The sequence below is a fragment of the Xenopus laevis genome, chromosome 6L (assembly GCF_017654675.1).
Source record: "Xenopus laevis strain J_2021 chromosome 6L, Xenopus_laevis_v10.1, whole genome shotgun sequence".
NCBI lineage: Eukaryota > Metazoa > Chordata > Amphibia > Anura > Pipidae > Xenopus > Xenopus laevis.
This window is the reverse complement of record NC_054381.1, coordinates 67,653,491-67,668,084: the sequence shown is the minus strand read 5'-3', so window position 1 is coordinate 67,668,084 and position 14,594 is coordinate 67,653,491. Positions and strand designations below refer to the sequence as shown.

The 14,594-nt window shown below is 35.9% G+C and overlaps 1 protein-coding gene across 1 annotated transcript in view; it reads right to left on the bottom strand.

Annotated features, from left to right (window-relative positions):
* The window catches only part of elmo1.L (engulfment and cell motility 1 L homeolog), a gene marked incomplete at its 5' end in the record, with an annotated part of 145,803 nt that extends 138,238 nt beyond the window's left edge, over positions 1-7,565 (bottom strand). Inside the window, 3 exon segments of the mRNA NM_001096183.1 lie at positions 4,527-4,599; positions 6,442-6,482; positions 7,419-7,565. Coding sequence (NP_001089652.1) covers positions 4,527-4,599; positions 6,442-6,482; positions 7,419-7,496 — 192 coding nt within the window.
* Positions 7,566-14,594: the final 7,029 nt, after the last annotated feature.

Below are 14,594 nucleotides of genomic sequence, written 5' to 3'. Positions count from 1 at the left end.
CAACCAGTAGGTTTACAAGATGTGCATAGATAGCTAGGGCTGCTGACACACTAGGCTTTCAAAAAGAGCTGTGCCAAATCTGCCAAGCAGTATAAAATTCTAAAATGGCTAATATAAAAATAAAAAACTGCTAATATCTGTATCACATTTAATTACCTTTTCTGAGATTTTTACCAGAATATTTCAAATTACAACAAATTTGATAATTTATCAAATGAATTCTCAACACTGGATTTCATTAGTAAGTAGTTATCAGTTAAATGCTATTGTAACCTTTGGACAGAAAGCTTATAACAATGTATAGAATAAATTTTAACATTCCTTAGTTCTACAGACAAATTTAAGAAAATGCAACTTTCTGCTTGTTTTATTGCTAAATAGTGCTGGAAAAGATTTTTAAATCAGAAAGGGTGATTGATCCATTTTGTCTAACAGTAGGCACTGTTACCGTTCTAAATCTTCCCATTAGATTTTTTTAAAATATAATAATAAATATCTGACAGTTGGTTTCCATTTGGAGAGGCTAAGAAAGATTTAATTAATTTCCAAGTATGCATACAAGCTGTAGGATCTATTATCCGTAAGACTTGGGACCCAGGGTTTTGTGGATAAGGGTTAGCTGTAATATGGATCACCATGCCTTAAGCCAGCTAAAAATCACTGAAACATCAAATAAACCTAATAGGATTTTTTTGATGGATTCATGCAGCTTAGTTATCCTCAAGTATAAGGTACTGTTTTATTATTATAGAATAAAAGGAAATACTGACTCATTACTGTTATAGATATTCTGAAAATTTAAGTGGAGGTACTAAGTTCAGTATATGAAATAACTCATTTGTACCCCATATTGTCTTTAGGGTTTAGTTCTCCTCATTAAACCTGCTTAGGCTGACAAAGTGATCCAACCTCCATTACAACTGCTTCCATTGTGAAGTGCTGATTTTCTAGATTTCTATTTTACAGAAAACTCATGTCACACTCAATTTACTCAATTTGTGCAAAAGGCCTTGCAAGTGCCAGACTCTTAAATATGCAACAAGATGAGAGAGGGCCTGCAACATACTGTAAGCCTAAAGGATGTTGGGAAATGATTGTCAGAGAATCATGATTTTTCTTTTAAAAACATGAAATCAGGTATGCCTGTGAAAAAAACATACATTTTTATTTATGGAAGTTTAAACAGTGTTTATGTACCTTTTCTACATAAGAAATGCATTTCAAAAAAAAGTGGGGGGTTTACCTCCTTTAAAATGCCACCCCATCCCAAAACTGCAGCAGAATAAAGTTCTGTGTACTTACAGCCCTTTATCCATAAAATATACATTCTACATTTTGTGGCATGTAAAAGGTTAAAATTCTACAGAATCAAAGTTTAAGTTACAGTGAAGAATGGCCACAATAACATGTAATAAAGAGGCTATCAAAAAATCCCTTACTCAGTGCAAAGTATGATTTAGCTCAACTGCTTGTGGTTTATGGTTAAATTTAAATATAGTCTGCACATATTTGGGGGTGATGCAAAGTAGTGGGTATTTCTGAATTACGGAATCACTTTAGAAATAGCTCAGGAATATATTTCATCTTTTTTGGCATGCATCTGTTTCTTTATTTCACATAAACAGATAATATGCCACACAATCAACCAAACGAACCTGTCTTTTGTACATGAAAACTGATAAACAAAGTGAAAGCTGAGTTTAAGAAAGGCAAATGTTATAAAAGGTAACGTGATACATTAAGGACTTTGACAACAAGTCAAGCAGTTGGCTTTGCTTGCTAGAAATAGCTCAGATTCTCCTAGGCAGTCATTACAAACTTTTTTTATGATATGTACAGAATTTCGAAAATATCAGTGTGGGGGTTTGATTACAAAATAATCAAATATATAAATATCAAATATATAAATAACTTTTTAGCCAACAAGCAGTGGTAGCATAAGCCGTACCATAACAAAGAGAATACTTATACAGTTATGGGACTAGATGCTCTGGACCTGGATCTTCATACCTTACAGTATGTCTACTAGAAAATCATGTAAACATTATATAAACCCAATAGGCTGGTTTTGCTTTCAATAAGGATTAATTATATCTTAGTTTGGATCAAGTACAAGGTACTGTTTGATCATTACACAGAAAAAGTAAATCACTTTTGTAAAATTTGGATTATTTGGATAAAATGTAGTCTATTGGAGCTTTCTGGATAACGGGTTTCCAGATAATGGATCCCATACCTGTATTTAGATTGTCTAGGGTGGAAGTCTTAGGAGAGAACCAGTGAATGGCCAACTAAAAGTATTTGCCAACTAAGGTTGAGTATAGCGGACTATATTTGAACAATTACTCAATAGGATTACTGTCTAATAATCTATAAACTATACACCATAAAGACGCCATATTAATGATTACCGGACAGTTGTGTTTTTTTGCTTGGGACTAGGATTTCCAGTCTGTAGCGATAGCAGGATCACAAATACAGGTATGGGACCTGTTATCCAGAATGCTCGGGACCTGGAATTTTCTGGATAACTGATTTTCTTTAATTTGGATTTACATACTTAAAGTGTGCTAGAAAATCATGTAACCATTAAATAAACACAATAGGATGGGCTTGCTTCCAGTAAGGATTCATTATTTCTTAGTTTGTATCAAGTACAATGTACTGTTTTATTATAACAGGGAAAAAAGAAAACATTTTTAAAAATTTGGATTATTTAGATAAAATGATAAATAATGGTTAAGTTAGTTAACAAAGCCAATAGCATTATTTGCAAATAATTTCCACGGACAAAAATGGATAGAAATGGGAAGCGGCTTGAGAGTTCTGAATATTTTTAACATAAAGTAACCATGCCTTAATATCACTACATGAGCTATAATCCTGTGATATTCTGTAATAGTGTAGGACCACCATGGGAAACCTTTGATCTCTTAGTATTTAGAAAATCACAGTTGCATTCTCCTATAACAATGCTTGGAGCTGTATTTCCAGAACTGCTGAAGAAGAAAAAGTTGAAAAAGCAAGGACTGCTTAGAAGTTATTCTTTTTTGTCGAATTCAGATAAACAGCACAACACCTTAATACAATTCAAAGAAATGATAGGAATCCGGACATTCCCCTAGAAGCACTTTAAATCATAATGTATGTTAAAGATTACACAGTTTACAACATGCATCCTAGTCAATCAGTCACAATAAGTTTCCAATGTTAAAGGAAACAAAAACAAATAAAATGGGAAGGGAGGAAACCATCAGTTGTGATAAACAAGAATGACTTCTGGAAATAAGGGAGTTTCTTTGTCATTATTTTGGAGACACAATTTCCTGTCCAGCTCAGACAAGCAGTTTCCTTTTTCTATAATTACCTACTTTATTATGTGCAATGATCAAATTAGCTGAAATGATACATTTCTCAGTATAATCAGACTAGGAAAACCATTTCCCACCCAGTGCATTAATGTCTTTTATGGCTAACTGTTCAGATATAAAGATTCTAAAACTCAACATCCTCTACATCCAGATAAAATAAGACATTCCATAAAATACTGAAAGTTAACTGAAGGCGATCTAGCACTTTAAACAGGAATGCCAAGCATATGAGGTAATCATTTTTAATAACTGAATAATAAATATAATTTTACTGTAGAATTGATAATTAGTGACAGTATTTGGTTGTCACTGTTATTGTTCAGTAAACCCCAAGTGAAGTAGTCACAGAGCTAATGGATCACATACAGTATGTCAGCTGTTAACCAGAGGATTTAAAATAGTAGTTGCAGATCTGCTGTTTTTATTGGTCTGACTGTTGAAATAGACTAATGGGCAAAACTAAGTAGCTACATTTGCACAAGATACTTTTAACATGTAGCAACTAAACAGATTGTTGCCTTCAAAAGGGTGACCAGTAAATTTTGCTGTGGGTAAACATTTAGTATAAAAAGCTTTGCTAAGTTGAATGGGAAACAGTTACATATAATTGCATGGCACACCAAGCAAATTGTAGTGTATATGTAATATGACTTTCTATAAATAGTTCCAAATGTTAAAACAGGACATTTTACCCATAGTTCCAGTGACACCAAATTCTATTTTCAACATCTCATTGCATCCTTGAAAAAATACTTATAAGAAGGAATATATGGGCAAGTCTGGCAGAACGTAACCAATGTAAACTGTACACTCCACTGGTGCGGCTTTCTCAGTTAGCTACTGTATATGGGAATAACAGCACTAAGGCTGCCCAGGCAACATCCAACTGGATTGACCATGTGGGCAGCTTATTGGCCAAGAGGTCTTGACTGACAGATAAAATAAGCCAGATATCAATAGGTCAGATATGAAATATATGAATATGAATATGAGGAACAAAAGAATTGCATCATCCCAATTTGGCCCACAGTGTTGCCTTATAGTCCCAGCATTACAGTATGGTACATAAAAATGAATATCACAAGAGAATGTGGACATCTCTGTCTCACTACTACATTTCATCTGCCCTAGAACAAAAATTATGCTAAAACTTACTTTTTCTGTTATATAAAACCCAGAACCATCTGCATGCTGCAGTGCGTAGTTTTCATGAGTTGAGATACTCCATCTGTAAGAAAATGAAATATTTTAAATGCAAAAATGTAAACTTGTTTATATGTCAGCTTAAAGCATAAATTCAGAAAAAATAGTAAACACACAGCAAATTGTCGAACATATGCATATACTTTATGCACACACAATTCAATGCTTGCGAGGACCTAATTTTTGCACATATGGACTACAATTAAAATAAAAAGAAACTCTGATCTCAATGACAATATAAACAACACTTTTTAATAGAAAAGTGAAAAAAGATATTTTTTTTCACAAAATCTTATTTGGTAAACATATTTTACAAAAACAACAAGATATATTACTTGTTGACAACACACTTCATATACTTGCTTTAAAACGCTCTACCATGTCTTTAACGTGTGTTCTAATCCTTTTGTTGTAAATTTATATATTTCCATCTATGGAGTTGAATAATGTCAGATAGCTTTCCACCTCATTTACTTGGCCTATGTAGAGAAAACTGTATGCCTTTACCTCTTGTTCAAACAAGCTGGGTGTATTAACATTGCTTCACACAAAGGTGTGCCTTACAAATGTACAGTGTTGGACTGGGATACCAGGAAAACTCCCGGTGGGCCCTCATGTTGCTAAATATTTGGCCTATTTTATGGATATTCCTTATTTCTGTGAGAACAAAGAGGCTAAATAGATGGAATAATAGATTATAATATGTAAAGAAAAGAAACTAGGAGGTTGAGTGAGGAGAGGAAGAAAATAATACTGAGAGTGGGCCCCTGGTCTAAAGTTTTTTGGTGGGTCCCTGGTCTAAAGTTTTTTAGTGGGCCACTGGTCTAAGGTTCTTTGGTGGGCCCCTGGTGTCCCAGTCCAACACTGCAAATGTTGCTCTCAGTAGCTGCTGGTTTCTTCCAACACCACAAAAAGGGGAACCTACTGCCTGCAGCAGTACCTGCACCAGTACCAACATACAATTACAAGCATCTTTACTAGCCAGCACCTTACCCTTTAATTTAATGCAATCTGGCTGCTGGCATTTTGATTGTTGTAATTAATGTCATTTTTATGGTCAGCATGGCCACAACTAACAAACTAAAATAAATGGTAGGAGTTAAATCTAAGAGAAGTAAACTTAGAGGGCCCAGGTGAACTGCCCTAAGCCCATAGTTTAGCAATAGGATGGACAGAATGTCAGTTATAGAAAGCATTCTAAGAGATAACCCCATACCAAACTTGTAGATTTATTTAAAACCATTGCCCTAAATCATTGTGTAGTATACAGGGGCATTGTTGTCATTTAAATTTTTATTCCCAAGGCTTATAAAAAAAAGTAAGAAGGTACTTCACATTTCAAATAAAACATCTATAAAAAATAAGTCAACATAAAATTTACCAGTATTGCTAAATTAACACACTGAACAACATACACATTTTTGTTTTTACACACAGCGTTATTATGGTGGGTATGACAGTGCTTTTCTAACAATGAAGATATAAGGTAAGACTGGACTGCTTGTTTCTTATACATAAAAATGCAGCCTGAATAATTCTAAATTGAATATTTTGCTTTTTTTAAAGCATTGCATTACATTGCATTTGGGTATGATTTCTGTGGTGGCAAGGACAGGTATGAGAATCAGCAATGTTTGCAGATGCTTTAAACATAATTAATAATTTTGTGTAAACCTAAGTTTTAAATGGAAGAAGCCTGAGTGTTGACTGTGATAAACCTGAGGGCCTTTGGTGGAAAAAGGCTTGTTTAGGGAATATAATTTCACATGAAATATTCTGGAGAGCACTGCCCTATATGCAAACATTTTGTTATTGAGTGCTATGCTCTACTAGCTTCAATATCTTTGATAGGATTATATTTACTCACCCATCACAAACTTCTTTGATTATGGAAGATAATGGTTTTTTCTAGCAAAGAAAGACAGAAACAAATGCAGTTTAGAGACTTAAAAGTTTCCACGTCTGGCTGGTTCTTACATATAGCAGTGAAGACCAACACAACCTTTGCATGATGTACAGTAGATTGTAGAATCTACAGAGCTAATACAGTACCAACGTAATAAGTACCAATATGGCAGATTCTACATTTCTGGATTACAGGTAACACCATGGGGAAACCATGGTCATCACTGAGGTAGCTCTAACACAAATTCTAGGCAGAGGGAGACCGCACCCCGACTTATGATGTATTAGGCCTAACTGTCATCAAAATCTGTCTCTGATGAGACAGATTACTGAGAGGGGGAGAGGGAAAAGTAATTGTTTATTTAAAACTGTATAGTATTTTTATCTGACTATATTTAAAAATGTCTTATTTCCAACAGATGCTTACATTAAATTTTAATTTTCACACCAGTTCCTTGTTTAGTTATAAGGGGTAATTTACAACCACAAGTGCGGTTGCATTCTTCCACTTTATAAGTACTGGTAAGGCCCCGTCTAGAATGTGCTGTGCAGTTTTGGTCTCAAACAGGAAAATTATTAAATTAGATAGAGTCCAAAGAAGTCAATGCTGAAAGCAAAATGAATTAAAAAAAAAAAAAAAAAAGGAATGCACAAAGGACAGAGCCCTGATGTATGCCTATACCTACAAAAAAATGGCCAGAGTGGAAAATGTTCCATTTATTGCCACTTTTATAATCAATTAACCTGTTCTTTACTCATGTACAAATAGAACATTGGAGGACAATGTTGTTTAATTTATTAATGAGTTAATATTTTTCCTGGATGGCTGTGAAATTCTTTACAGAAGATCTAAACCAAATAATATTATTACCAACAGCTACTTTAACAGTATGTAAACACACAGGCCCATTTTAAATAAAGTAATTTAAAAATCCATACCTGATCAATTTCCATTAAGCGTGGAAAAGCACCTGGCCATTCAATAGCCACCTTCACAATGTCTGATGGAGGCGGCATTGTCCTTTCTGTGGTTATAAAGAAGCTGATACACTGCTCTCCCCTGTTTAAGCCACTTGGTGTGAACCTGTTGAGAAGAAGAATACAGGTTATGCAAAAATATATAACTATAGGGAATTGTGAAGTTAGATAAGTAAAAATAGAAAATGAGATAATGCAGGATATTAATAACTTTTTCCTGCTTCATTGATCAGAGCTACTCTAAAATAGACTGCAGTATAGTATTGCAATTTCCACCCAAAACCTTCTTTCAGCAAGTATCAGGACTGAAGGATTTCTGGCAAGGGATCACCACTCCTATATACTGTATTAGTAGATAATCTATTATAAATCAAAGAACATATATTTTATGTTTTTGACTGCTTGCCTTTATTTAAATTAATGTATTACTATGTTAGGATGTTTTTCAAATAGACAAAGATTAAGGGTGAATATCACATGTGGTGATTACAAAGAAACTGCGTCCTCATGGAGAACTTCAGTTTTAAAAACAAATTTCCCTCCCTGCAGCCACTTCCCTTCTGTATAAGAATCAAGTGCTCTTAACTCACTCATTTCTCTCAGCTCCCTTTTATTTCTACATGCATTACAGCTACCACCATCTGCCCGTGCCTCTAAGAAAGGACCCATATTGCAGCAAAATGAAAAGGGCCTTTTATCAAACACATAATAGAAGTCCTAACCTGACAGCAGAAAAAAATGTACCACTTGATCATCACTTAATAAAGGAATAGCAAAATAGTTTAGATCCATTTCCAAGTAAAGGTACCAGCTAGTCATGCGGTCAGACCATAACTAGCAAAGAAACTAAAAAATATATCCCTATACATATATGTTTACGTATATGTATTAGAAAGATACATTCACACAATCAGAAACCAATATTGATATAAAAGGGGTCATTGTACAAAATCTAAACCCTTTAGTGTTCTTTCAATAAGCCCTTTGGCCAGGGTCTTTCTGCGCTCTGCATCTCATATTTTATACAGTTGGGTCCATACATTTTTGGACAGTTTTCTAATTTTGGTTCTGCACATTACCACAATGAATTTTAAATGAAACAACTCAGATGCAGTTGTACTGCAGACTATCAGCTCAGTGGGTTGAACAAAAAGATTGCATAAAAATGTGAGGAACTGAAGCTTTTTTTTAGCACAATCACTTCATTTTAGGGGCTCAAAAGGAATTGAACAATTGACTCAAAGCCTATTTCCTGGGCAGGTGTGGGCAATTGCTTCGTTATGTCATTATCAATAAATCGTCAATTCATATCATACGAAATGTCACCCAATCGAACAATCTTTCCGAGTTGCAGCCCAAAACCCATACTTTATCAGATTATCCAGCACAGAACAAAAAGTCTGCACTGCATTCATGGAAAGCTCAGGTCCCTGTTTGTGACGGCAAGGTAGAGGTTTTTTTACACTTTTGTACCCTGGTCATCGTCTGTAGATGAAGCCTAAAATGTGTTCAAATGTATTCAGTGCTTTAAAGGAATTATTCAGAATAAAAACAGGGTAAATAGATAGGCTGTGCAAAATAAATAGATTTTTCATTACAGTTAGTTATGTAATGTATAAACACTGACGGATGTTTAACATAGTAGCCAGAACACTACTTCCTGCTTTATAGCTCTCTTTTTTTCCACTGAAAGCCTGGCTATTATGTTAGACATCCAATCATTGGATGTCTATCTTGAGGGGTGGCCACATGGGTCATAACTGTTTTCTTTTGAATCTGAGCTGCATGCAGAGGATCAATTGCAAATTCACTGAACTGTTATGTCCCATGTGGCCCCCCTTCAAGTCACTGACTAACTCAGAGTTAGAGAGCTGCAACTCAGGAAGTAGTGTTCTGTTCTGTTAGACATCCAGTCACTTCCAGCCTTTATAGATTACATTTTTGACTAACTATATTAGAATTTTTTTTGTTTTGCACAGGCTATTTAATCTTTTTTTATATTTACACTGAACTGTTCCTTTAAAGGACAAGGGCCCTTGTTGAAATAATTGTTCAAACACCGTTCCTGTCTCCAGTACTGTGCTCCAGAATTAAACGTTATTTCCTCTTTCTGCATGCTACCATGTTTTTTCCAGCGACTATGCAACATTGCTCTGGTGAACTAAAAGTGCATTCCCCAAAATGATGTCCCCTGGACACCATAATAAAGTAATAAAGATGAAAGCAAACGGCAGCCAGGAATAAACTTGTTGACGCTGAGAGAGAAACACACTGATTGCCTGAGAGTATGAATAAATTGTAAGAGACAGGCGATCGGTGTGTGTAATCCCCCATTGGTTTGCGCTTCACCACCGCAACCGGGTTAGAGTTGTGGTTGGTGCACACATCAAGGTGGGAGGGCTCTAGCTGATCTGTGGATGGCTGCTCCAAGGACGTTAAAGGGATACTGTCATGGGAAAAAAATGTTTTCAAAATTAATCAGTTAACAGTGCTGCTCCATTTCTCAAAAGAGCAAACAGATGTTTTGATATTCAATTTTGAAATCTGACATGGGGCTAGACATTTTGTCAATTTCCCAGCTGCCCCAAGTCATGTGACTTGTGCTCTGATAAATTTCAATCACTCTTTACTGCTGTACGTACTGCAAGTTGGAGTGATATCACCCCCTCCCTTCCCCCCCCTCCCACCAGCAGCCAAACCAAAGAACAATGGGAAGGTAACCAGATAACAGCTCCCTAACACAAGATAACAGCTGCCTGGTAGATCTAAGAACAACACTCAATAGTAAAAATCCATGTCCCACTGAGACTCCTTCAGTTAAGCAAAAACAGCAGCCTGCCAGAAAGCCTCTCTCTCCTAAAGTGCAGGCACAAGTCACATGACCAGGGCCAGCTGGGAAATTGACAAAATGTCTAGCCCCATGTCAAATTTCAAAATTGAATATAAAAAATCTGTTTGCTCTTTTGAGAAATGGATTTCAGTGCAGAAGTCTGCTGGAGTAGCACTATTAACTGGTGCGTTTTGAAAAAAACACGTTTTCCGATGACAGGATCCCTCTAAAGGGAAGCACGCTCAATAGAAGTTTTACATGCGCACGTGCTGCCTTCTGGTCTCAACAATTGCGCAGCCTCTGCAGTCTTGGTCTTGGTGCAGGAGCACAGAATAATGGGAATATCTCTTTATGAACTTAGGTTTTTTTTGTTTTTTTGTTTTTTAAATGCTGCTGATCAAAGAAACGCCTTAAAAATCAGCGAACTTGAACAAAAACATGACACCAGCAAAGGTATGCCTCTCAATGGAGACACATTCTTTACACTTTCCTTGTCCTTTAAGGGATATCCTACATGTACTATTTCACATAAAGTGTAAAGTTTGCTACTGGTGAACAAAATTTGCTATTAAACAAAATATGAAACTTGAAACCTATTTAGCAACAGTGGCTTGTTTTGGAACCCGCTAATGCACCTTACTTTAAAGGGGTCACTGGTAAAAATGAGGGTGAGTTAATATAGAACATTTAAAAAATATTTTTGGACATATTCTTTGCCCCCCACTTGCTTCCCTGTATAACATACCAAACCCTTGAAGACAATTAGGACATCTGGTTTGGGATGTAAAATGTCCGAACTTTTATTATTAGACAAAGTTACAAATAACAGCCATTAAGAAATCATTAAGTAAAAGTTAAACAATAAAATTAAGATGCAGTTAGGCAGGTTTAAATAGAGTTTTTAGATTGAACTTGATGGACATGTGGTTTTTTTTCAACCTAACTTACTATGTTAATGTTATGTTAATATTTATTTAAAACACAGCTACTTTTAAACAGAAATGTGGCAAAGAGTATTACCAACTATTACAGTTGGGAGTAACGATGCACTCATTTGGGGTCATTATTCAAGATTATTGTGTCTATATACTCCAGTGTCCTTGTGGTCTTCTAGGGTTGCCAACTTTTTTTGCGTAGAACAGCGTTCTTCAGGTTGGGGGCAAGCAATGATCTCATTTGGTGCAGGATAATGCCACATACCTCCCAACATTTTAAAACTGTAAAGAGGGAAAAAAAGATCTGGCGTGCATAGCGTGGCATACATTCTTTGTACATTTTGTGGCCACAAAAAATGTCCATTTTACAAAATTTGGCAGGTTATGGAAAGTTTGAACACTTTTGTGGGAGTTTTAGGGTCATGTTTTATGTTTTGCAGTTTTGCTAACGAAACTGAAATTAAGCTGCAAGTCGAATGTATCAAAGTGCAAGCGCTGAGTATTCTGGCCTCTTTGCCAAAATTAATTAAATTATTTAATAAAGTTAGTGAAACTTTGTATCTTTTTCTGGTGGTGCAGGAGATCAAAGAGAAATGCAGGCTGAGCTGTCAAAATCAGTTGGAAACTATGATGATGTAACAAGGAGAGGGTATGAATGGATGGAGTGGGGAAATGAACTGGGCAAAGGCAGGCTTCTGCTAAAAAGAGAGTGATCCACCATAGAGAGGGTTGTAAAAGGGAGGGATTTATAGGCAGGATTCCCACCTGTAATATAAATATATTGCTGGTACATTGCTAAAAGTAGCACTGGCCCTAGCTGATGATTTGCCAGCAAGGGCGGTCAAAAACTAGCCGTGTGGCAACTATAATGGTCTTCTATATGTGGGAAAGACCGTGAAAAAAGTACAGGATAGATTATGCCAGCAAAGATCTTCCATTAAGTGTAAGCAAATTTCTCCTCCTGTTCTGAGACAGTATGAAGACTGTGCATATAATCCAAATGATATCCAATTTTGGATCCTGGAACTGGTACAGATTCCATATCTAGGAAGAGATAGATTTAGATGTCTGAAATGCAGGGGAAGTCTATTGGATACATATATTAAAAGCCTGATAACTGACTGGACTAAATGGTTTGTTTTTCTTTTCTTTTCAATTCTGTATTTTTAGTCTTACTGTTTATCGATATCTGGTTGGGTCTATGCATATATAAAAGGAAAGCAAAAACTGTGACTACGAATATCTTTATACATTTCAGTAGGGGGGTTACAGGCAGCACCTTCCTATGCTGCTCTTCAGAGCCTCACTGCCATTCATTCCCCTCTAAGATCTTACTTTGCTTCCAGTCTTTCACCTTTGCTTTCCCCTTTGATCCATACCTTTAGATCCTCTCTGCCCACCCACCTGTCATCTGATCAACTTCTCTTAGATCACTTCACTTAGATTTAGACCCACGTCAGAGTGAGGGGGTGAGCTGGCAGGGAATATGTTAATGATCAGAGGGAAAGGTACAGAACAAGGGACTGCGACTAAGCCAAATGTGTGTGTATCTTGCTGAAGTAGTAATGAACTGTTCATATACTGTAGTTAATAATAATGTACCTCCTATTGTAAAACATAAGGATTTTACAAGTCACGGAGGAATTCCATTGACATATAAAAGCACAAGCGCTTTATTACAGGTTGTGGAACTCTGAGGTGACTTCTAATATGCTCATTTTTTACAAGGTGTACATTATTTATTATAATATACAAGATTCATTGAGTCATGTGACAGAAATTTCATCACTAATCACCATTTAGAAGGACAGAATACACATATTCAGGGCTTGTGTATTATAAGGATACTATGTATAGTTTCAAACTAAGTCATAAAATTTGATCAGAAATAGTGTAAATGTTTACTTTAGAAATAACAAAATCAGTCTTTTGCTAGGTGAACCAAAAAATGGGTTGTATGAAAAGGTTTAAAACTATACTTGCAAATTCTCACACTAGATAAGTATTTATTGTATTATGATTCCCTTAAAGTTCAGATTTGTAAATCTAGTTATAAAGCTTCAGTTTAATTCCAAAGCTATTCTTAGTCCAGCAAGATGTATGAGACAAAGACAACATAGTATCTGGGTCAATATGAAAAGTAGTACAAGCCATTATTTTCAAGCAGATGTCTTGTCAGTATTATTATCCCAAATGTATATTACATATGTATTGTTTCAGCAACATATCTCTATTGTACATAGCTGTACATAGTATGTTGATTTTATGCACACAATTCCACAAGGAAATTATACCAAATACCAAAAACAGAAAATTAATAATAATGTTTTCTCAAGAGTTTCATGGGACTTTCTCTCCCCCAGTAAGGCCTATAAATCTGTCCTATGAAACAGGGTATAGTTTTTTACAGTCAGTAGGATAAAGATATACAGCTAAATCAATAAGCGAAAATTGTTAATTTTTACAGCAAAAGGTAATTTAATTTGTCTAATATAGCTGACAAATCTAAGCAGAAATTATAAAAAGGTTAACTAAACTGTAATTTATATATTTTAAGGGAATTCTACGAAAGTTACAGATTTGGCAAAAAAATTGGTTAGGCTGTGTTGAGAAGATGCAGCTCCTATTTACCCTTATAACTCTGTCTTTCAAAGTTAAGCCAGGAGCCTACTTTAACTCAACAAAAACATTTACTGTCCACATAGCTGGGACTAATATTTCCTCTACTGTTCACCTGTCATTTTGACTGGAACACCTGTAACTGTGCAGCAAAGAGATTCCAAACCTTCTTGAGCACCTTATAAGGCACATCAACACAATGATGATGTTGGTTTTTTCTTTTTAAATTTCATCCTGCCCGGGGGGCAACATCCATACCAGGAGGGAGCTCCTGGTACGGGCAGCCATGTTGTGGCACTGAGAATAGTGCTGCAGCTTTTCTTCCTTTTGCATGTGATGTTATACAAATGAGTGTGATGTCACGGATAAGAAAAAAACCTTTTTCCCCCCAACCAGAGTCTGAGCATTATTAACCTGCAACTGTCCATCAGATCTGATTGTAGATGGAAGAAGATGGAAAAAGACAAAGAAGATGGCAATGAGGATTTTCTACAGAGATACCCTGGGAGGTGCAGGTAAGTGATTATAATCATGGGGGCGAACCTGGCATTTCAAGAACACAGAGGCCCAAACAGCCACCCCCGCACTCCACTAAAGTGGAGTCTATCTAGTGACTGTCTATGGCATCTTACAGCAGCCCCTCTAGCATTTGCCAGAATCTGGCCAGTCCAGGCCTGTGTAAATGGAAATGAATAGTAGAGGGCCTGAAAAGAAGCAAGAGAAAAATAATTCAAGCAATAAAACTGAAGCTGC